This window comes from Sycon ciliatum, chromosome 3 (genome assembly GCF_964019385.1).
Source record: "Sycon ciliatum chromosome 3, ocSycCili1.1, whole genome shotgun sequence".
Classification (NCBI taxonomy): domain Eukaryota; kingdom Metazoa; phylum Porifera; class Calcarea; order Leucosolenida; family Sycettidae; genus Sycon; species Sycon ciliatum.
The window spans coordinates 2,881,657-2,906,097 of NC_088645.1; the positions used below are offsets into that span (position 1 = coordinate 2,881,657).

The following is a 24,441-nucleotide window of genomic DNA, read 5'->3' on the forward strand; positions in this document are numbered from 1 at the left end:
AAAACAGGAGTCGCGTACCGGATACGCATCAAAAGCTCGCCCGAGCCCTCGCGTACGCGGGTCAAAAGGTTAAGAGGAGTGCGTCGTACGCGCGCACGCGCTGTCTGCATCAGGGAGTAGTAAAATACTATACCTTTACTACTCTCCGGTCTGCAGCAATCAGAGAGAGTAGCAAAATGCCGATAGTTTCCTACTCACTCCTACTCTACTCCTACTCCTCGCGATGCTCAGAGTACGCGCAGCGTACTCGGATCAACTAGAACCGACGACAAGTTTGAACGGGTTCAAACAGAACGCGGGCGAAGGACTCTAGATGCTTTTCCTTTTACTTGCTCATAATTTATTTTCCTTCGATGAAGAAAGGTGAAAGTAAGTTTGTTTAGTTGAAAGTACATTTAGCTACAAGATGTCCCAACCAAGTCGAGTGATGCGAGTGTTCGAGTTCGAGCTCGAGCATAATGCGAGAATGCTCAGGAACTACGTCTGCAATCTTGGTGCTGGAGAGTACCAGGATGCTAGCGTTTTGTTGCAGCTGATGGACAGGAGCCTCAGTGAGCTGCTTCGCGATGACGTCCTCGAGTTTGGGAGATACAAAGTAGCTATTGTCCTTCAACTGCGTTTGTTGAAGCAGGATGGTGTCACCGGTGACAAGGTGTTCATCAGCTTCTTCGTGCGCACGCGAACCACCATCATCCTGAATGATGATGATGTTCGTTACAAATTGGATAGTGCTGCAGCAGAGATCGATGCTCAAATCGATGAGTTTGTCCGGAATGGATCGGGGTGGATCGTGGATCACGTCGAAGCCGTATATCTGGAATTGTCGAAATTTGAGCCGATGGGAGGTGGAACGTTCATCCATCTCCCCCAGCACATCAAGGCTAAGACAGCCTGCCTCAACGTCATCAACAACGACGATCGGTGTTTGCAGTGGGCTCTGCTGGCCGCAAAACATCACGAGGATGTTGGTCCAAACAACACTCGAGTATCGAAGTACGTTCCATACGTCGACGAGCTGAACTTTGCCGGTGTAGAGTTTCCAGCTAGTATGTGTGCCATCACGACGTTGGAGCAGAACAATGTCGATCTCGCCGTCAACGTTTTCGGCATATCGGATGATGGGAAGACTGTCGTTCCGCTTCGTCTGACCAGAAAAGGCGATCCTCAGGAAGCCATCAATCTGCTCCTGTTTTCTGGTCAAACTGAGGACGAACGTAACGTGCAGCACTGGGTGTTCATCAAGAACATGAGTCGTCTGGTACACAACAAAAGTCATCATTCACGGAAGGTGTGCTACCGGTGTCTGAACGTGTTGAGTACTCAGACGGCTCTGGAGAGTCACCAGCTGCATTGTAAAGACCATCTCATCGCGCGGGCGGTGATGCCGCAGAAGGGTGAAAAGCTGCGTTTCACGCAGTACGAGAAGCAGCTTCGTGCACCGTATGTGATTTATGCTGATTTCGAGAGCATCATCACACCTCATGCTGAGCCTAAAAGCATTGGGGGGAAGACGAAGCAGCACTCGGAGCACATACCCTGTTCTGCCGCATACATCGTCGTGCGCAGTGATGGCACCGTGACGGATACGTTCCAGCATACGGGCGAAGATTCAGTAGAGCAGTTCCTGACCTCCCTGGAACTGCAGGAAGTCTCCATTCGTGAAGACTTGGAGAATCGTCGCCCTATGAACCTGACGCCTGATGAGGAGGCTGGTTTTCTCAGCGCCAGGGATTGCTGGATATGTAAACGTCGTCTCGGAGGGGATCGTGTGCGTGACCACGATCACATGACGGGTGCGTTTCGCGGAGCAGCGCACAACTCCTGTAATCTTCAGCTGCGCATCGTACCCGGCAAGGTGAACATCCCGGTGGTGTTCCACAATCTCAAGGGGTACGACGCGCATCACATCGTCAGTCATCTCGGTAAAACGAAGATTGACGAAGTGACGTACCAAGATGCTGGAGACAAGGAGCACACGGAGCAGCGCGGCTCCATCAACATCGTTCCGTCCAACACGGAAAAGTACATCGCTATGATGTGGCGGCAGTTCGTGTTCATCGACTCGTACGCTTTTCTCAGCACTTCGCTGGATAAGCTTGCGAAGGCAACACCTGGAGAAGCGTTCGTCCGCATGCGGGATCTGCATGGGGGGGATCCCGAGAAGACGGATCTTCTGCTTCGGAAAGGTGTATACCCGTACGAGTACATGGACTCGTTCAGCCGCTTCGACGAGGAGAGTCTCCCCCCACGGGAGAAGTTCTACTCGTCGCTGTCCGAGGCACACATCACCGATGACGAGTACCGTCACGCGCAAACCGTCTGGAGCAGGTTTGATTGTGTCACTCTGCGTGATTATCACGGTCTTTACCTGAAGACGGACGTGTACTTGCTGGCGGATGTATTTGAGAACTTCCGCACCACCGCCATCGCCACGTACTCGCTAGATCCGGCCAACTACTACACGCTGCCCGGGTTTGCGTGGAGTGCGCTGCTCAAGGTGTCCGACGTCAGTCTGGACCTGCTGTCTGACGTGACGATGCACACCTTCATCGAGCACGGCATCCGCGGTGGAATCAGCATGAGTGTGCAGAGGTACGCCGAGGCTAACAACGATCTTATCCCAGACGGGTACGACCCCTCGAAGCCTATGACGTATCTGCAGTACGTCGATGCAAATAATCTGTACGGCTGGGCCATGCAGCAGCCCCTGCCCATCGGCGACTTCAAGTTCGTGGAGGACATCAGCGATGATCTCGTGGACGACATCGTCATGACGCACCCCCACGATTCGCCTGTGGGATATATCGTGGAGTGTGATCTCACGATTCCCGATGGTGTGCACGATGCGCTAAACGAGTATCCTCCTTGCCCCGAGAACATGTGCGTGACGGACGACATGCTGTCGCCGCATCAGCAGCAGCTGGCGCAACAGCTCGGCTTGGGCAAGCAGAAGGAGAAGAAGCTGATGCTCACTCTGCTGCCAAAAACCCGCTACGTGTGCCACTACGTAAATCTGCAGGCGTACGTGGCGCTTGGCGTGGAAGTGAGTGAAGTGCATCGCGTCCTCCAGTTCACGCAGCGTCCGTGGATGCGCTCGTACATCCAGCTGAACACCGATCTGCGTACGAATGCTGCATCGGAGTTTGAGAAAGATTTCTACAAACTCATGAACAATGCAGTGTTTGGCAAGACGATGGAGAACGTCCGGCGCCGCTTGAACCTGAAGCTTGTCCGCTCGGAAGAAGAGGTGGACAGGCTGCGGCGCGCCATCGTCAAGCCAACGTACAAGCGCAGTATCGTGTACGACAACGACCTGGTGGCGGTGGAGTTCTTCAAGTGTAAAGTTCACTTGAACAAACCTATCTACGTGGGTTTCTCCATCCTAGAGTTGTCGAAGGTGCTGATGTACAGCTTCTTCTACGACACTCTGAAGCCACGCTATGGTCAGAACGTACGGCTGTGTTACACGGACACCGACTCGTTCATCCTGCAGTACGCCACGGCCGACCTGTATGCGGACATGAGTGACATGATGGGTCAGTACGATACGTCCAACTATCCGACTGACCATCCTCTGCACTCCCTCGCAAACAAGAAAGTCGTCGGCAAGTTCAAGGATGAGCTGGGTGGACGCATCATGAGCGAGTTCGTGGGGCTTCGCTCAAAGATGTACGCGTACACCGGCGAAGAGTCAGCAAAGCGTGCGAAGGGCGTGAAGAAGTCCGTCGTGAACGATACTCTGCAGTTCTCGACGTACAAGAACTGCCTTCTACGCGATCAGCAGAGCATCGAGAGAGAGATGAATGTGCTGCGCAGCCGGAATCACCACATCTATGGTGAGACCATCCGCAAAGTGGCGCTATCACCGTTCGATAGCAAGAGGTACATCCTCGACGACGGTGTGAGCACACTTGCGTATGGCCATTATAAGATACCGGCATAACACATCTTAGCGTAGCGACCGACCATTCGCTCACTTCATGAAATACATAGTGTTCTCATAATATTTGATTCTCACAATATTTTATTCTTACGCAATCGATTAACTTCCGATTTTCTTAGCCATTCATCCACCTTGGCCGGATAGCCTTTGAAAGATACTAGAGATGTATTGCGCTTCGTTTTTATCACTTTGTTCAGTCTCAGTCCGGTTTCTTTAGCTCGTTGCAATTCATTTTCATAGAAACCGCCTGTAAGTTCCTCACCTTTTAGATCTTCCAACTGATACGTAACCGGATCTGTGAATAGAACCTTCCTGATCTGAAACACTTACTCACTCCAAAAATTGCATGCAACCTTAACCCTGTTGACGAGCATAATGATGCATGACGAAAGCAAGCAGAGTCTTTTTATACCGACTCCTACGGCCAATGAACACTCGTCGGCTCTGCATTATAGACGGATGCAGACGGTGCATCGACGCCATTTCTCGAACATCATGGACCTGTGCGATCAATTCGATGCGCTCATCAATTACGTTCGACAGCCAAAGGGCTCTCCGGCACGTGATGATGGTTGCAATCACGTGACCGAGGCAGTGATAGATGGACACTACGTGTGCACGTCGTGTGCGCACGTGATCGATCAGCACGTCTACGCACCGGAGCATGATTTTCAAAAGCGGTGCATGCCAGAAAAAAGATGCTATCAATCTCGACAGCGCCTTCTAGGCGTCGACAGGCATCTGATTAGTTTTCTGAAGAAAACAAACATTGGTGACTTTCTCTCAGCTCACTTCAACCTTCATCCCCTGCAAGAAACGTTACATTCTCTGAAGAAATCCTGTTTGTACAAAAGTCTCAATTATGCTATTGCACTATCGTGTTTCCTATTCGATTGCAATTATATCGTTCAGAAGCGTTTACGCGCCTTCCTTCCACGCAGCAACGTTTCCTGGCTACGGTTTGCGCGAATGTTCAAACCCTTGCCGGTGAGATTTTCTCTCCTTTGGTGTCTTCATTTCATGGAGAGCTCGCGCCAGCTCACACCGCAACACGCGACGACCGCTCGTAGAAATCTACAAAACCTGAGCGACGGTGATGCTAAAATTCTAATGTCTATCGTCGGTGCCTATTGCTGGGAGACGTACCCTCTATCCCATCTGATCGACAACTTTCACTCACAGCATCAAGACTTGCAGTGTATCCTATACGACTATGCGAAAATCGCATGCGATCGACAGCCATCGGCACGACAGAGGCGCGTTCGAGCGTGCCGGAGGCACGTCCGGGCAGCCGGGAGCCAGGCAGCCAGCAGCCGGACAGCCAGGCAGCCGGGGGGAGGGGGGGGGGCAGCAGCCGGGCAGCCCAGCCAGAATGGGGCCAGAATGTGCTTTAGAACGAGAAGTCGTTTCTTCTTCGGTATTCTGAACAACCCCTTTTTATTTATAGCTCTTATAGTGCTCGGTAACCCCGATGAAAATTGTAAGAGTAAGTGGCCCATGACTCGCACCGAGCGTACTCAAAATGTATATGAGGTTTATTTTATTATTTTTATTATAATTTTTTTTTTTTTGAATTGGCCAAAATTTGCGCTAGATTTTGGGGTGGTTTTCAGGCTAAATTTTAGGCTAAGTTTTAGGCCAAAAGTAAAGGAGTTTACAAAATAGACCGACTCATTCGAAATTAACTTTATTGTTTTCTACATCACAATAAGTTGAGTAGGTGTTCTTAGAACAATCTATGGCAAGAATTGGCCTCTGACACATAGTCAACAGTTTTTCATAAAGTTTGAAAGTCAGCGCAGATTTTAGGGTTAGGGTTAGGGTTAGGTTTAGGGTTAGGGTTTGGTTTAGGGTTTTGTTTAGGTTTAGGGTTAGGTTTAGGGTTTGGTTTAGGGTTAGGGTTAGGGTCCTGGCCGCCCGGGCGTGCCTCTGGCACGCGCTGCCCGGCTGCCGGGCAGCCGGGCAGCTGGGCAGAACACCTACTCAACTTATTGTGATGTAGAAAACAATAAAGTTAATTTCGAATGAGTCGGTCTATTTTGTAAACTCCTTTACTTTTGGCCTAAAACTTAGCCTAAAATTTAGCCTGAAAACCACCCCAAAATCTAGCGCAATTTTTTTGCCAATTCAAAAAAAAAAAATTATAATAAAAATAATAAAATAAACCTCATATACATTTTGAGTACGCTCGGTGCGAGTCATGGGCCACTTACTCTTACAATTTTCATCGGGGTTACCCAGCACTATAAGAGCTATAAATAAAAAGGGGTTGTTCAGAATACCGAAGAAGAAACGACTTCTCGTTCTAAAGCACATTCTGGCCCCATTCTGGCTGGGCTGCCCGGCTGCTGCCCCCCCCCCCCCTCCCCCCGGCTGCCTGGCTGTCCGGCTGCTGGCTGCCTGGCTCCCGGCTGCCCGGACGTGCCTCCGGCACGCTCGAACGCGCCTCTGTCGTGCCGATGGCTGTCGATCGCATGCGATTTTCGCATAGTCGTATAGGATACACTGCAAGTCTTGATGCTGTGAGTGAAAGTTGTCGATCAGATGGGATAGAGGGTACGTCTCCCAGCAATAGGCACCGACGATAGACATTAGAATTTTAGCATCACCGTCGCTCAGGTTTTGTAGATTTCTACGAGCGGTCGTCGCGTGTTGCGGTGTGAGCTGGCGCGAGCTCTCCATGAAATGAAGACACCAAAGGAGAGAAAATCTCACCGGCAAGGGTTTGAACATTCGCGCAAACCGTAGCCAGGAAACGTTGCTGCGTGGAAGGAAGGCGCGTAAACGCTTCTGAACGATATAATTGCAATCGAATAGGAGACACGATAGTGCAATAGCATAATTGAGACTTTTGTACAAACAGGATTTCTTCAGAGAATGTAACGTTTCTTGCAGGGGATGAAGGTTGAAGTGAGCTGAGAGAAAGTCACCAATGTTTGTTTTCTTCAGAAAACTAATCAGATGCCTGTCGACGCCTAGAAGGCGCTGTCGAGATTGATAGCATCTTTTTTCTGGCATGCACCGCTTTTGAAAATCATGCTCCGGTGCGTAGACGTGCTGATCGATCACGTGCGCACACGACGTGCACACGTAGTGTCCATCTATCACTGCCTCGGTCACGTGATTGCAACCATCATCACGTGCCGGAGAGCCCTTTGGCTGTCGAACGTAATTGATGAGCGCATCGAATTGATCGCACAGGTCCATGATGTTCGAGAAATGGCGTCGAAGCACCGTCTGCATCCGTCTATAATGCAGAGCCGACGAGTGTTCATTGGCCGTAGGAGTCGGTATAAAAAGACTCTGCTTGCTTTCGTCATGCATCATTATGCTCGTCAACAGGGTTAAGGTTGCATGCAATTTTTGGAGTGAGTAAGTGTTTCAGATCAGGAAGGTTCTATTCACAGATCCGGTTACGTATCAGTTGGAAGATCTAAAAGGTGAGGAACTTACAGGCGGTTTCTATGAAAATGAATTGCAACGAGCTAAAGAAACCGGACTGAGACTGAACAAAGTGATAAAAACGAAGCGCAATACATCTCTAGTATCTTTCAAAGGCTATCCGGCCAAGGTGGATGAATGGCTAAGAAAATCGGAAGTTAATCGATTGCGTAAGAATAAAATATTGTGAGAATCAAATATTATGAGAACACTATGTATTTCATGAAGTGAGCGAATGGTCGGTCGCTACGCTAAGATGTGTTATGCCGGTATCTTATAATGGCCATACGCAAGTGTGCTCACACCGTCGTCGAGGATGTACCTCTTGCTATCGAACGGTGATAGCGCCACTTTGCGGATGGTCTCACCATAGATGTGGTGATTCCGGCTGCGCAGCACATTCATCTCTCTCTCGATGCTCTGCTGATCGCGTAGAAGGCAGTTCTTGTACGTCGAGAACTGCAGAGTATCGTTCACGACGGACTTCTTCACGCCCTTCGCACGCTTTGCTGACTCTTCGCCGGTGTACGCGTACATCTTTGAGCGAAGCCCCACGAACTCGCTCATGATGCGTCCACCCAGCTCATCCTTGAACTTGCCGACGACTTTCTTGTTTGCGAGGGAGTGCAGAGGATGGTCAGTCGGATAGTTGGACGTATCGTACTGACCCATCATGTCACTCATGTCCGCATACAGGTCGGCCGTGGCGTACTGCAGGATGAACGAGTCGGTGTCCGTGTAACACAGCCGTACGTTCTGACCATAGCGTGGCTTCAGAGTGTCGTAGAAGAAGCTGTACATCAGCACCTTCGACAACTCTAGGATGGAGAAACCCACGTAGATAGGTTTGTTCAAGTGAACTTTACACTTGAAGAACTCCACCGCCACCAGGTCGTTGTCGTACACGATACTGCGCTTGTACGTTGGCTTGACGATGGCGCGCCGCAGCCTGTCCACCTCTTCTTCCGAGCGGACAAGCTTCAGGTTCAAGCGGCGCCGGACGTTCTCCATCGTCTTGCCAAACACTGCATTGTTCATGAGTTTGTAGAAATCTTTCTCAAACTCCGATGCAGCATTCGTACGCAGATCGGTGTTCAGCTGGATGTACGAGCGCATCCACGGACGCTGCGTGAACTGGAGGACGCGATGCACTTCACTCACTTCCACGCCAAGCGCCACGTACGCCTGCAGATTTACGTAGTGGCACACGTAGCGGGTTTTTGGCAGCAGAGTGAGCATCAGCTTCTTCTCCTTCTGCTTGCCCAAGCCGAGCTGTTGCGCCAGCTGCTGCTGATGCGGCGACAGCATGTCGTCCGTCACGCACATGTTCTTGGGGCAAGGAGGATACTCGTTTAGCGCATCGTGCACACCATCGGGAATCGTGAGATCACACTCCACGATATATCCCACAGGCGAATCGTGGGGGTGCGTCATGACGATGTCGTCCACGAGATCATCGCTGATGTCCTCCACGAACTTGAAGTCGCCGATGGGCAGGGGCTGCTGCATGGCCCAGCCGTACAGATTATTTGCATCGACGTACTGCAGATACGTCATAGGCTTCGAGGGGTCGTACCCGTCTGGGATAAGATCGTTGTTAGCCTCGGCGTACCTCTGCACACTCATGCTGATTCCACCGCGGATGCCGTGCTCGATGAAGGTGTGCATCGTCACGTCAGACAGCAGGTCCAGACTGACGTCGGACACCTTGAGCAGCGCACTCCACGCAAACCCGGGCAGCGTGTAGTAGTTGGCCGGATCTAGCGAGTACGTGGCGATGGCGGTGGTGCGGAAGTTCTCAAATACATCCGCCAGCAAGTACACGTCCGTCTTCAGGTAAAGATCGTGATAATCACGCAGAGTGACACAATCAAACCTGCTCCAGACGGTTTGCGCGTGACGGTACTCGTCATCGGTGATGTGTGCCTCGGACAGCGACGAGTAGAACTTCTCCCGTGGGGGGAGACTCTCCTCGTCGAAGCGGCTGAACGAGTCCATGTACTCGTACGGGTATACACCTTTCCGAAGCAGAAGATCCGTCTTCTCGGGATCCCCCCCATGCAGATCCCGCATGCGGACGAACGCTTCTCCAGGTGTTGCCTTCGCAAGCTTATCCAGCGAAGTGCTGAGAAAAGCGTACGAGTCGATGAACACGAACTGCCGCCACATCATAGCGATGTACTTTTCCGTGTTGGACGGAACGATGTTGATGGAGCCGCGCTGCTCCGTGTGCTCCTTGTCTCCAGCATCTTGGTACGTCACTTCGTCAATCTTCGTTTTACCGAGATGACTGACGATGTGATGCGCGTCGTACCCCTTGAGATTGTGGAACACCACCGGGATGTTCACCTTGCCGGGTACGATGCGCAGCTGAAGATTACAGGAGTTGTGCGCTGCTCCGCGAAACGCACCCGTCATGTGATCGTGGTCACGCACACGATCCCCTCCGAGACGACGTTTACATATCCAGCAATCCCTGGCGCTGAGAAAACCAGCCTCCTCATCAGGCGTCAGGTTCATAGGGCGACGATTCTCCAAGTCTTCACGAATGGAGACTTCCTGCAGTTCCAGGGAGGTCAGGAACTGCTCTACTGAATCTTCGCCCGTATGCTGGAACGTATCCGTCACGGTGCCATCACTGCGCACGACGATGTATGCGGCAGAACAGGGTATGTGCTCCGAGTGCTGCTTCGTCTTCCCCCCAATGCTTTTAGGCTCAGCATGAGGTGTGATGATGCTCTCGAAATCAGCATAAATCACATACGGTGCACGAAGCTGCTTCTCGTACTGCGTGAAACGCAGCTTTTCACCCTTCTGCGGCATCACCGCCCGCGCGATGAGATGGTCTTTACAATGCAGCTGGTGACTCTCCAGAGCCGTCTGAGTACTCAACACGTTCAGACACCGGTAGCACACCTTCCGTGAATGATGACTTTTGTTGTGTACCAGACGACTCATGTTCTTGATGAACACCCAGTGCTGCACGTTACGTTCGTCCTCAGTTTGACCAGAAAACAGGAGCAGATTGATGGCTTCCTGAGGATCGCCTTTTCTGGTCAGACGAAGCGGAACGACAGTCTTCCCATCATCCGATATGCCGAAAACGTTGACGGCGAGATCGACATTGTTCTGCTCCAACGTCGTGATGGCACACATACTAGCTGGAAACTCTACACCGGCAAAGTTCAGCTCGTCGACGTATGGAACGTACTTCGATACTCGAGTGTTGTTTGGACCAACATCCTCGTGATGTTTTGCGGCCAGCAGAGCCCACTGCAAACACCGATCGTCGTTGTTGATGACGTTGAGGCAGGCTGTCTTAGCCTTGATGTGCTGGGGGAGATGGATGAACGTTCCACCTCCCATCGGCTCAAATTTCGACAATTCCAGATATACGGCTTCGACGTGATCCACGATCCACCCCGATCCATTCCGGACAAACTCATCGATTTGAGCATCGATCTCTGCTGCAGCACTATCCAATTTGTAACGAACATCATCATCATTCAGGATGATGGTGGTTCGCGTGCGCACGAAGAAGCTGATGAACACCTTGTCACCGGTGACACCATCCTGCTTCAACAAACGCAGTTGAAGGACAATAGCTACTTTGTATCTCCCAAACTCGAGGACGTCATCGCGAAGCAGCTCACTGAGGCTCCTGTCCATCAGCTGCAACAAAACGCTAGCATCCTGGTACTCTCCAGCACCAAGATTGCAGACGTAGTTCCTGAGCATTCTCGCATTATGCTCGAGCTCGAACTCGAACACTCGCATCACTCGACTTGGTTGGGACATCTTGTAGCTAAATGTACTTTCAACTAAACAAACTTACTTTCACCTTTCTTCATCGAAGGAAAATAAATTATGAGCAAGTAAAAGGAAAAGCATCTAGAGTCCTTCGCCCGCGTTCTGTTTGAACCCGTTCAAACTTGTCGTCGGTTCTAGTTGATCCGAGTACGCTGCGCGTACTCTGAGCATCGCGAGGAGTAGGAGTAGAGTAGGAGTGAGTAGGAAACTATCGGCATTTTGCTACTCTCTCTGATTGCTGCAGACCGGAGAGTAGTAAAGGTATAGTATTTTACTACTCCCTGATGCAGACAGCGCGTGCGCGCGTACGACGCACTCCTCTTAACCTTTTGACCCGCGTACGCGAGGGCTCGGGCGAGCTTTTGATGCGTATCCGGTACGCGACTCCTGTTTTGCCTGGCTTTGTGGTTTGATGCGTACGAACTTGAAAATTTCAAACTCGTCGGAGCAAGTGGTGTGCACGTATATGGAAGCAATCTTCATTTCCTCAAATCATTTCGTAGTGACAGTGTTCCTTTTTTCATGTAGTCCTGGAGTTATTTTCGCTTAGTCGTTTAGTCGGCCAAGAGACGGACATCCCTCTTCATCTCCTTGCAGCATTGCTTCGTACAAGGTATGTGATCGTCGGCCATTGCATGTCTATCCGATTAGGATCGTACACAATTCTTGCTCGTAGTCTGATTCCATATATAGACATATTTATTTTTTCGTAATTTTGCAGCGTTTGATTTATTTGTTCGTAATTTTTCGTCGTTTGCAGCTACAACACTATCGTCATACATCTGCGCGTGTGAATGCACATGTGCATCTTACCTGGTGATGAGCATGATCCTCCCCCCGATTGAATTGTTGTATGAATTCGTGCAAGGTAAGTAAAATAGTTTACTAAGTCTTGCTGTTAGGTAAATCGGGGGGAGGATGTTTTTCCACAACTCTCCAGTACCTGTAGACCCGTATGTGATGGTGATTGGGTGATTACGGTCGTCATCAAAGTGTTGATGGGGGTTGCGATGGTGATTGTGTTAGCATAACGATAGGATCTGTATACATAACAACAAGATTTGCTAATAGGGTATATAGGACCTGTACACACATAAGATGAATAACAATAGGATCTGTGTACGTAACAACAAGATTTGCTAATAGGGCATATAGGACTTGTACACACATAAGATGATTATTAGGGTTTGCTGAGTGTTGTTGTTGTTGTCGTTGTGATCTGTAGTACCTGCAGACATAAAAAGAGTAGGGTTGACATGGCAATAGGATTGTTATGGTGATAGGGTTACGAGGGCTACTAGGGTTATCGTCTCTCGAAATATTAGGGTTATTGTCGGGTTTATAGTCACCAGAAATATTAGGGTTATCTTCATGGTGATCGGGTTATCAGGAATATTAGGGCTATCGTCATGGTGATGGGGTTATTAGGGTTATTGCGATGGTGATAGCCCTAGGGTTATGGTGTTATCAGAATTATTAGGGTTATCGCCATGGTGATAGCCCTAGGGTTAGGGTTATCGTCATGGTGATAGGGTTAGGGTTATCATAATCATGAATATTAGGGTTATCGTCATGGTGATAGGGTTAGGGTTATAGGGTTATGGTCATGGTCTTATCAGAAATATTAGGGTTATTGCCATGGTGTTCAAAATTTAAATAATAATAATAATGGTGATAGCCCTAGGGTTAGGGTCATGGTGTTAGGGTTATCAGAAATATTAGGGTTATCGCCATGGTGATAGCCCTAGGGTTAGGGTTATCGTCATGTTGATAGGGTTAGGGTTAGGGTTATCAGGAATATTAGGGCTATCGTCATGGTGATAGCCCTAGAGTTAGGGTTATCATCAGGGTGATAGGGTTAGGGTTATCAGGAATATTAGGGTTATCGTCATGGTGATAGCCCTAGGGTTAGGGTTATCGTCATGGTGATAGGGTTAGGGTTATCATCGTCAGGAATATTAGGGTTATCGCCATGGTGATAGCCCTAGGGTTAGGGTTATCGTCATGGTGATAGGGTTAGGGTTACCGGGATTATTAGGGTTAATATGCCCCGATTTTTAGGGTTAAAACGTGCAGATTTAGGGTTAAATCGCAAAATTTAGGGTTAAAACGCCCCGGTTTTTAGGGTTAAATCGCATTACGTCATCGATGACGTCATGTGTAAAACGCTCCGATTTTAGGTTAAATCGCAAAAATTTACCGTAAATCGCAAAAAATCGACGTGGAGACAACAATTTTATAATAGCAATAAAAAGAACAAATTCTGCAGTCATCGCCACACTACAACGAAGTCATGAAAGTTTACCAGAATTAATTTTCTTGTCACATTCATCAGTGGGAAGTCGTGACTGAAGAGTAACCATGCTGAACAATGATTAAATATACATTCAATGATGTGTTACGAGAACAAAATACAGTGCCAAAATAGAAAGAGGGAAGGTGAGACAATAGCAGTGAAGTGAGAGCTAAGTGCAACGGTGGGTGAAAAACTAATAATTATAACGCTAAAACTGTGTAGTGAGACAAACAATCATGCTGTGCACCTACGAAAACAATTTTAACGCAACTACATGTTTCTTCTGCTTACAAAGATCAGGCTTATGCAAACGAATACAAACAGCCTCAAGTACTTTCAACTGACTAGCATACCGTGCACGACAAAGAACAGAAAAACTAAAATCATCATACACCTGCAGGCCACGTCTCTATGGGCTACCAAAAATACATAAACCGAACTGTCCGTTGCGCCCCATATTATCCATGGTTGCATCACCACAATATAATATCTCTAAATGGCTGTGTGGTTGGCTTGACATCGTGCAAACGTTCTATTGCAAACATACAGTTAAAGACACCTTCGAATTCATTGACGTCCTTCGCTCCCACCCGGTTCCGGCCTCCGCGCATATGTGCTCGTTTGATGTTGTTAGTCTGTTCACGAACGTCCCGTTGGAAGAGACTATCAATATTTGCCTAGATGTGTTGTACCGAAATGATGAAGTTGACACGCCATGGATATCGGAGGCGGCGTTCCGGGAACTGATGTTGCTCGTGACGACTGGTGTGGAGTTTTCCTTCGGTGACATTATGTACAGGCAGGTTGATGGGGTAGCCATGGGCTCTCCATTGGGTCCAGTTTTAGCGAATGTGTTCGTTGGTTACTGCGAGTCACTGATTGCAGAACAGTTGTGGCCAGCATTGTACGTTCGTTTTGTTGATGATTCCTTCACCTGGTTTGATTCTCTTGAAGATAGCCAAATCTTTCTTGGTATTCTAAATGACCTACATCCTTCCATACGTTTTACGTGTGAACACGAACAAGCCAACAAACTTCCCTTTCTAGACGTCCTTGTGGAAAAGTCTAGTCAGGGTACCGTAACATCTGTGTACAGAAAGCCTACATTCACCGGCCAGTACATAATGTTTGACTCGTATTGTTCGTACCAATACAAGGTGAATTTAGTGCGTAACTTGGTGGATCGAGCAGAGCGTATTTGCTCCTCTTCCAAACTAGCTGAGGAACTGGACTTCCTTAAGTCCGTTTTTCTAAAGAACGGGTACCCTGACGATCTACTGAAGGAACTCATGAGCGAAAGGCTGGATAAAAAGGAAAAACGTTTTGGCCCGGACAAATGTCCCACGTATCTTTCTCTCCCCTGGAAAGGTAACCTCTCATTATCCATGAGTCGCTTGGTACGGAAAATTGTACAGCAAACTTACTACGCGGTACATTTTGTACCCGTTTTCACAACTGTACGTGCGTTCACGGTGAGGAAGGATGTCCTACCAACCCAACTTGCATCTAAATTGGTATACCAATTTGAGTGCCGACAATGTGGTAGTCGGTACGTTGGTAGGACTCTTCAACATCTGAACGCACGTATCAAGCAGCACGTCCCACTGCATATGCTGACTGGCTCGGCACGGGCACTGCGACCAAAACGCGGCAGGCCACTGAAGAACCCTCGGCCACAGCCATCGTTAGCACAATTTCCGTCATCGGCAATAGTGCCTCCATTACCCGTATCGAGAGCCTTGGAGTCGGGTAATGGGCATATTGTCACCACAACACAATGCACCATAACAACACAAGATAACACACCACAACAACATTCAGCTCAAGACCAAAGTGGACGCTGTGATGAGGTAATGCCCTCATCGCCGTCTTTGCCGTTGCCTCCCCCAGAACCGCCACCTACATCTATCATCGGCGGTGCTGGGGCTGAGTCTGTGGTGTCGGTGGCACGTGCATATATGGATGAGGCAAGCACTGATTGTGAACAACGAGAAAGAAGGCTGAAGGGAACGGAATTAAACAAAGAAAGTAACACAATCAACATTCAAAGACCTAGACGATCAACGGCTAATTATTCAATGAATTATTACAGTACTGGAGATCAAGCACCGGCGAGGACACTGGGAACACAAGATTTAACAACAACAACAACAACAACAACAACAACAACAACAACAACAACAACAACAACAACAACAACAACAATGGTAACGAGTTGCCATCAAGATCAAAGGAGGAGTCAACGAACAGAGGTTAAACAACGTCAAACGAGCCTAGGACCGATCAGTGTTGATGAGGAGAATGACACGGAGGACGACACTGAGGACGAGTTGGGAGATGAAACGGAGGACGAGGTTGCGGTTGTTGGAGACGAGGAATCAGATGGTGATTGTGATCGTAAGAAGTCTGCCGTTTTTCTTCACTTGTTGTCTCACCCTAAGTGTCTGCAGGTGTATGATGATTTTAGTTTTTCTGTTCTTTGTCGTGCACGGTATGCTAGTCAGTTGAAAGTACTTGAGGCTGTTTGTATTCGTTTGCATAAGCCTGATCTTTGTAAGCAGAAGAAACATGTAGTTGCGTTAAAATTGTTTTCGTAGGTGCACAGCATGATTGTTTGTCTCACTACACAGTTTTAGCGTTATAATTATTAGTTTTTCACCCACCGTTGCACTTAGCTCTCACTTCACTGCTATTGTCTCACCTTCCCTCTTTCTATTTTGGCACTGTATTTTGTTCTCGTAACACATCATTGAATGTATATTTAATCATTGTTCAGCATGGTTACTCTTCAGTCACGACTTCCCACTGATGAATGTGACAAGAAAATTAATTCTGGTAAACTTTCATGACTTCGTTGTAGTGTGGCGATGACTGCAGAATTTGTTCTTTTTATTGCTATTATAAATCGCAAAAATTTAGGGTTAAAACGCCCCGGTTTTTAGGGTTAAATCGCTATGACGTCATCGATGACGTCAGTGAGTTGGTATGCCCATAATACTTTCTACTCATGTACATGACATTGTATTGACTATGACTGTAGTGTAGTGTAGCCCCCCCCCCCCCCCGCAGCTACATGTACATGTACATGTAGCTGTAAAACCTGTAACTAAAGACCACTCTGACTAGCGACCAGCCTGGTACTACAGACCACTTCGCCAGGCACGGACGGTCTCACATTCATAATAATTATGGTTGTCTGGTGCAAACCTCTATTAGATACTTAGTATGGTTGTCTGGTGCAATGTAATAATAATTATATTCGCGGGATCCGCGTTAGCATCACTTGAATGTTCAGAAACACACGAGCTATAGCCTTCGCTTCCGCAGGCCACCACTATGCCTTTATACCTTAGTGGCGAATGCAGACCTCACAAGTCTGGTGCAAACCTCTAACTTAAGGAGCACCTGCCACGAAAGACCGCTTTCACAATAATATTTACATCCCTGAAACTGTATTCATAATTGCATGTATATGTACTGGTAAACACGCACCTCGCAATATGACCGCTTTCTCTGGTCCCAAAGGGTGGTCGTTAATCGTAGGTTCTACTGTAGTTGAACTTCTCACGCTTGAGGAAAACCCTCTTTGTCAGTCACACCTGAGCATCTGCCACCGATGGTCAAGATCTCCAGGTGCTGATGAGTTTTAATAAATGACCACATGCGTGGGCCCCTCGAAGCTTATGTTTGGTCTGTGCGATCACGAGCTACCGATGAGTAGGGCCCGCGATCCGGCGGATTCTGCCGCCAGAAAAATTGGCAGAATTCGGTCCTTTTCTGGCAAGTTTCATGCATGTTTGGTATGTGGATAAAGAAATGGAGCAGAATTCGAGGAATTGCCCGCCCTAAGGTTTGTATGGTTCTGCCAATTTCACTTCTTTTTTAGCAGAATCTGCCACCTTTTCGAGCAGAATCCGCCGGTCCCTACTGATGAGCCGATGGCCACGCGCACTGTTGTCATGTAACCAGAAGTACAATTAATTCATGTACATGACATGATTGTACTTCCGCAGCCCCGGCCCATTACCTACCTTTAAGTCTTATTCATTTCTTACAGGCAGTGTCGGAAGCCCACTTCTCTCGAGATTAGTTGCCATTAAATTTTCTCGCTTCCCTCCTGTGCGTTTGTTGCTTACCATGTTCTTGTTTGTATTCAATAAAATTAATATTTGTTTTGTCCGTTTTCTTTCATTTATTTTGGGAACACAGCCACCCCATGCTGTGTGATCAGTGGTGTTGAGTAGAACTTACAATGGCATTAGGCTGCTGAATCGGGGAGCCCTCCTACATGTACATTGCACATGTACTTGTACATCAGTGTATTGCTAACGTTATTTTGTAGTGCTCCCTGGTTTGTGTATTCTACTCTAGTCCCACTGAAAAGTCATGGTCCTGTTGAATTCGAAACAGGACGACTGACGACACATTATCCAGACATTACAACGGGAACAGGTAGGTTGGGGGAACGACATTTATTATAGACGACGAGACAAGAGACTAAGACGAACGAAACGACTACATTGAAGAGTGAGAAAAGAGAGAGAGATCAAGTCTGAACGGCAAGATAAAGGGCCTGGGTAGCTATGGCAAATATGGGCGCGCAAGTAGCTACCCAGGCCAACGGAACAAAAGGAGACAAAAGGTGAGTACGAAAGTGCATGCAGGCCAGCTACAAAAGGTACGGGAGGAGGTACCTAACATACCACCCCTCCATGAAAAAAAATCCCGCGTCCTCGCGGAGAGAGAAAAAAAAGAGAGAAAAAGATTTAAAAAAATGACTGGAGAAAAAACACACACACACACACACACATATTGCACGCGCGCACGGATCTCACGAAAGTGTTTACTAAAAATGCACTACAGCTCATTCCTGTACTACTTACAGTGTGTAATAACTATTGGAGTTTGACGAGGAACGTGAATTACTAGTATTTTGCACGGCTAATACAGCCTAGTTACACTTTTGCTAAACATCCAAAAATTAGAGCGTGGCTCACCATGATCGGACCCCTAACTTGGTAATGTTTTACGAACACACGCGCGCGCACACACTACAAAAAAATTCAGGAAAATAAATTTGACGAAGAAGCATACAAAAAAAGAAAGAGAGAAAGGTAGCTGACCTGCATGGCTTGAACGAGACGAGGTGGACATAGACGAGACGAGGTTGGCGTAGGAGAGACAAGGTTGATAGAGACGAGACGAGGTTGGCGTAGGAGAGACGAGACTGACATGGACGAGACGAGGTTGACATAGACGAGACGAATGGCGGTTGAGGACGGCTGGGCATGGGATGATCTCAGGGTCGTGGGTCGATCAATAATCGGGCACCAATGTTGAATTCGAAACAGGACGACTGACGACACATTATCCAGACATTACAACGGGAACAGGTAGGTTGGGGGAACGACATTTATTATAGACGACGAGACAAGAGACCAAGACGAACGAAACGACTACATTGAAGAGTGAGAAAAGAGAGAGAGAGATCAAGTCTGAACGGCAAGATAAAGGGCCTGGGTAGCTATGGCAAATATGGGCGCGCAAGTAGCTACCCAGGCCAACGGAACAAAAGGAGACAAAAGGTGAATACGAAAGTGCATGCAGGCCAGCTAGAAAAGGTACGGGAGGAGGTACCTAACAGTCCTTTAGATTCGTGACTTTTCACACCGACTCCACTGTCTGTGAAGTGTGAGCTTTCACACTAATTGGTTGAGTAGATAGTTCCGGAATTAATTCTGTGTTCGATATTGTTTATTTTTTACATATTTTTATTTTATTTTATTCGTGTTCGATATTGAATTTTAATTTTAATTTATTTATTTTTAAAGAGTCGGCGTGGAGAAAGCAATTTTATTAGTGCAATTAGGAGTATAATCGATGCAGACATGGCCAGACAACAACGAGTTCATGGAATTTTTAAGGATTTTTATGTTATTCAAAATCGATTATCGTGTTCCGCTCATCAGTGAATAGTATCGGAACTGAGGGTACTGTGTACAACAATAGAACATTTTATAACAGCATAATTAATTAAAAGTGTGAACAACAAAGGAAGTGCTACAGCATTACATAATAGGTGTCAAACATAGTGCTAACGTATAACTGAGTGCAGCCACAAAGCAAGAGGTGATACAGTGCAACATGACACAACATTTACATCTGATAACCAGCTACGAGAACAACTTTAGCGCGACTACATGCTTCTTTTGTTTACAAAGAACAGGATTATGCACACGAATACATACAGCTTCCAGAACCTTCAACTGCTTTTAAAACATAACTTGCACGGCACAAAACAGAAAAGTGAGAATCATCGTACACACTAAGACAATCTGGACGTGATAACAAGTGACAAAATACAGCTGACTTTTTGCTCACGTCGTATCAGACAACATGTGCCGTTGCACTTATTACCGCCAGCAGCCAGAGCAAAGAGGCCAAAGCGTGGTAGGCCGTGTAAGAACCCAGTTAGCTCAGTAGACAAACACGCTGTGCCGACAGCGCCGCCTGTTCCCGTGCCACCACCGGCCCCACCACCTGGGGTGCCGTGGGTGGCTGGGGCTGGGGTGGGGTTGCCATCATTGACCTGGCCACCACTTCTCGACCCACTGCAAACGGCAGCGGAGCCTACTCTAGCACAACATCATCGTCCTGGAATGGAGGAGGGGCCACCGAGAGACACTGAACCTTCACCTCGGCAGTTGCCCTTGCCTCCGCCTGAGCCACCCCCTTTACCTTTGGTGACTACCGAGACGGTGGTCCCCCCCGGTGCTGGGATCCACGGTGCCGACTGTGTCTGGACAGAGAGGGAGATCATCGACAAACCAAAATGAAACCAATATCCTCACCCATAGACCCAGAAGAAGCACAGCAAACTATTCACTTGAAATTTATGCACGGAATGGACTTGGCCCACGCAAAATGGACAGTGGAAATGGGTGTGCAGTAGCAGAGAACCCAGCAACGGTGACGCGGAGCAGCGGTCAAACGACTTGTGATGCTGGTGGAGATGATGGAGCCATGTTGGAGGCTGATAAGGAGTGCAGTGAGACTGAGCATCAAACGGATGATGAGGAAGTGACTGATGATGATGATGGTGGTGATGAGGACGATGATGATGAAGATGAGACGGAGGACGAGGATAAGGCGGAGGAGGTCGAAGGAAAGGAGCGGGATGAGACGGAAGAGAGCGACGTGAGCAAAAAGTCAGCTGTATTTTGTCACTTGTTATCACGTCCAGATTGTCTTGGTGTGTACGATGATTCTCACTTTTCTGTTTTGTGCCGTGCAAGTTATGTTAAGCAGTTGAAGGTTCTGGAAGCTGTATGTATTCGTGTGCATAATCCTGTTCTTTGTAAACAAAAGAAGCATGTAGTCGCGCTAAAGTTGTTCTCGTAGCTGGTTATCAGATGTAAATGTTGTGTCATGTTGCACTGTATCACCTCTTGCTTTGTGGCTGCACTCAGTTATATACGTTAGCACTATGTTTGACACCTATTATGTAATGCTGTAGCACTTCCTTTGTTGTTCACACTTTTAATTAATTATGCTGTTATAAAATGTTCTATTGTTGTACACAGTACCCTCAGTTCCGATACTATTCACTGATGAGCGGAACACGAAAATCGATTTTGAATAACATAAAAATCCTTAAAAATTCCATGAACTCGTTGTTGTCTGGCCATGTCTGCATCGATTATACTCCTAATTGCACTTATTTATTTTTTTACAAATATTGTTTTGATTCCATTTCACATTTTTCATTCGTGTTGGGTTTAACTACTCACTGTACTGATACATGGTGATGATTGTGCTTTGCTTTGCCCGTAAAAGAGGCCTTTCCTACCAGCTGTATTTCGCACACTAATTACGGTGTCCTGAAGGAGTTGCATAGACCTACATGTACGTGATTATATGGAACTCCCTGAGTGTCCTCAATCGCCAGGTACAGGTGTCCTTACACACAGGTTCCACTGTATACATGTACAGTGATCCCTCTATAATCCGGCACCATTTGTGCCACGGAAAATCTGCCGGATTAGGGAGGGTGCTGGATTAACAAATCTGATTCACTGCTGCAATGTGCATGAAGAGGACATTTTGGCTACTGAAAATCGTGCTGGTTTTTCGAGGGTGCTGGTTTATAAAGTGCTGGATTATAAAGTGCCGGACCAGAGAGAGACGACTGTACAATGTACAATGTTCAATGTACAACGTACAATGTACACACACTGTACGTGAACAATCACAGTCTACTGTAATATCGACATGACAGTTGACAGTGTCTTCCTCCATCAGCCACCACTCTAAAACTGCGCTCTCCAGGCGACCTTGACACGTGTACATGTACACGTACTGTCGTTGTTATGCCACAGACTCCACAGTTGGCTTTTGGCCGTTACTTTATCGCCATCACAATATTGGGCGTCATTGCCCGTTTGGTCTGCGATACAAAAATAGAATCTCAACAACATCAATAACAACAACAACAAAATCAACTCCAGACGGGATTTCTAAGCAAACATCCTACCACTTGTCATCTCCTCCGTATGTACTTGCTCACATTGCTCAGCACATCTATAGCTCCATTGCGCCCAGATTATGTGATAAACTCCCCATTGCCATCGCTACTGCCTCAGCAAGCAGCTAAAATTTGATCTCTCTGTATCTGATCCCCGTGCCTGTAATTATTTTTCTCTTATTGGCCACAGGCCATCGTGAGAAGAAAAGATTTCAAACAGCAACAACAACAACTCAGCAGCCGCCGTACCCTCTCCCATATCCTTCTTGCACATAGCCTGCATCATAGATATGAACCACCACATCTTCTTGCAATTCACCTCCCCGGATACAACCCATTCGCACGCTCAGGTTCCCCCGAACCGTTGAGCTACCCACAACACGTACAAACCGGCTAAGAGACTCCCCCATCTATGCTTCTCTTGATCTCTTTAATAGCATTCCACTCCGACTCCGGCAAATCCACCCCAGACGATATTTCAAAGCAAACATCTTACCACTTGTCATCTCTTCCGTATGTACTTGCTCACATTGCTCAACACATCTATAGCTCCATTGCGCCCAGCCTATGTGATAAACTCCCTATTGCCATCGCTACTGCTTCAGCAAGCAGCTAAACTTTGATCTCTCTGTATCTGATCCCCGTACCTTTAATTATTTTTCTCTTATTGGCCACAGGCCATCGTGAGAATAACAGATTTCAAATTTCAAACAACAACAACAACAACAACAACAACAACAACAACAACAACAACAACAACAACAACAAAAACAACAACCAACAACAACAACAACAACAAGACAATCTTCTGCAATCTCAATGTGCAAGTCGCAACCTCTGGTCGCTTCCTGGTTAGCTACGTTGGTGATCCAGGGGGAGTCTCGTCCTTCGTGCGTAGCAGAGTGAGGGGTTGGGCGACGGTGTCGTTGATCATGACTGTCTTGCCAAGGCAGCAAAGGCGTACCCCAGCCAGCACAGTCTGCGTATACGAGATCCGTCTCGTGCTAGTAGTGGACGAAACTGTAGCGTGTGTTGGAAGGCAACGGGTCTGACTCTGAGTCTGAGTGCACCCCCATGCGGGACACTATCCGGCATGTCTTATCCCCTAGCTTGCTCAGTACTAGTAGTGTGGTGTTGGACATCGAGCAAGATTTGTTGGAACGTAGTCGAGTCCTCCACGCTGCACTTCCGCCTCACCAACAGCGGACCATCAACGGCATCGTTGACGGCAACGCGTCCGGCTGGTTGACTGTGCTTCCTCTGGGGCAGGAAGGGTATGACATGGAGCTGAATGACCTCCCGTCGCATTGCGATGGCTGCGGAGCTGCTTTCTCTCTACAGCTAGCATGGGCTGGACTGTATTATTTAATCAAGGGTGGGCTCATCAAGCGCGGGTACAACTATGTCCGGGACTTCGATGCCCCGCTGGCAGACGTTGCCTGGGGTGGTGTGGCTGCATGATTGTCGAGCCCGTGATGGTACTGGTGCAGGATGGCAACAACCGTCCCACACTACAGACTGATTGGCTGGTCCGCGGAGGTTAGGAGGGAGACAGGGTGGCGTACTTCGATAACCGTTTGCAGCATCGTGGATGCTGCCTCACCCAGTTCCATGTACGTTCGCTCAACCCTTTCATGGAGCGCCTTGTCCAACAGTGCTGCCTCTAGCAAGAAGAGAAAGTACAAGGCGGCCGCAGAGGAGCTGAGAGCGTCCTTCAGCTCGCTTGTCTGCTGAACAGATGGTGCAATGCACACTGATTACTACTCTGCGTATCAACAGCCGCGTCAGCGACTCGCTATGTGGCTAGCCTCCAAAAAGGACCAATGATCCAAGTGGGACAAGTCCTCCAGTAACGTCATGTCCTGGGTGCAGATGCACACAGTTTTCCCGGCTGTCGTCCACTGTCGACCTTCGTCTTCGGGGGTCACGTTCTTGAATCTTTGGGCTGGCAATTTGCGATGGTGTCGGCCCTGTCGGCTAACTTCCATGTGTATCGCACTATAATTTTTACTGTACAAGTATACTGTACACTCTTCTATCTCCCTGCTCTCTCTCTCTCTCTCTATTTTCTCTCTCTCTCTTCTCTCTCTCTCTTCTCTCTCTCTCTCTCTCTCTCTCTTCTCTCTCTCTCTCTCTCTTCTCTCTTCTTTCTCTCTCTCTCTCTCTCTCTCTCTCTCTCTCTCTCTCTCTCTCTCTCTCTCTCTCTCTCTCTCTCCTCTCTCTCTCAATCTCTCTCTCTCTCTCTCTCTCTCTCCGAGGCTGTATCTTTGTCTCTCTGTCTCTCCCTCTCTGTCTCTCTCTGTCTGTCTGGCTGTCTGTCTCTCTCTGTCTCTCTGTCTCTCTCTCTGTCTCTCTCTCTCTCTCTCTCTCTCTCTCTCTCTCCTTCTTCCCCTCCCCCCCCATCTCCCGATAATTATTAGCTCCCCG

General features: G+C 48.0%; 2 protein-coding genes across 2 annotated transcripts; one reads left to right on the top strand and one right to left on the bottom strand.

Moving 5' to 3' along the window:
- Positions 1–406: 406 nt before the first annotated feature.
- Positions 407–3,943, top strand: LOC135812391 (uncharacterized). Its single transcript, XM_065325765.1, has one exon. The coding sequence runs from the start codon at positions 407–409 to the stop codon at positions 3,941–3,943; it is 3,537 nt and encodes a 1,178-aa protein (XP_065181837.1).
- A 3,702-nt stretch (positions 3,944–7,645) lies between these two features.
- Positions 7,646–11,182, bottom strand: LOC135812392 (uncharacterized). The gene has a single exon (XM_065325766.1). The coding sequence runs from the start codon at positions 11,180–11,182 to the stop codon at positions 7,646–7,648; it is 3,537 nt and encodes a 1,178-aa protein (XP_065181838.1).
- Positions 11,183–24,441: the final 13,259 nt, after the last annotated feature.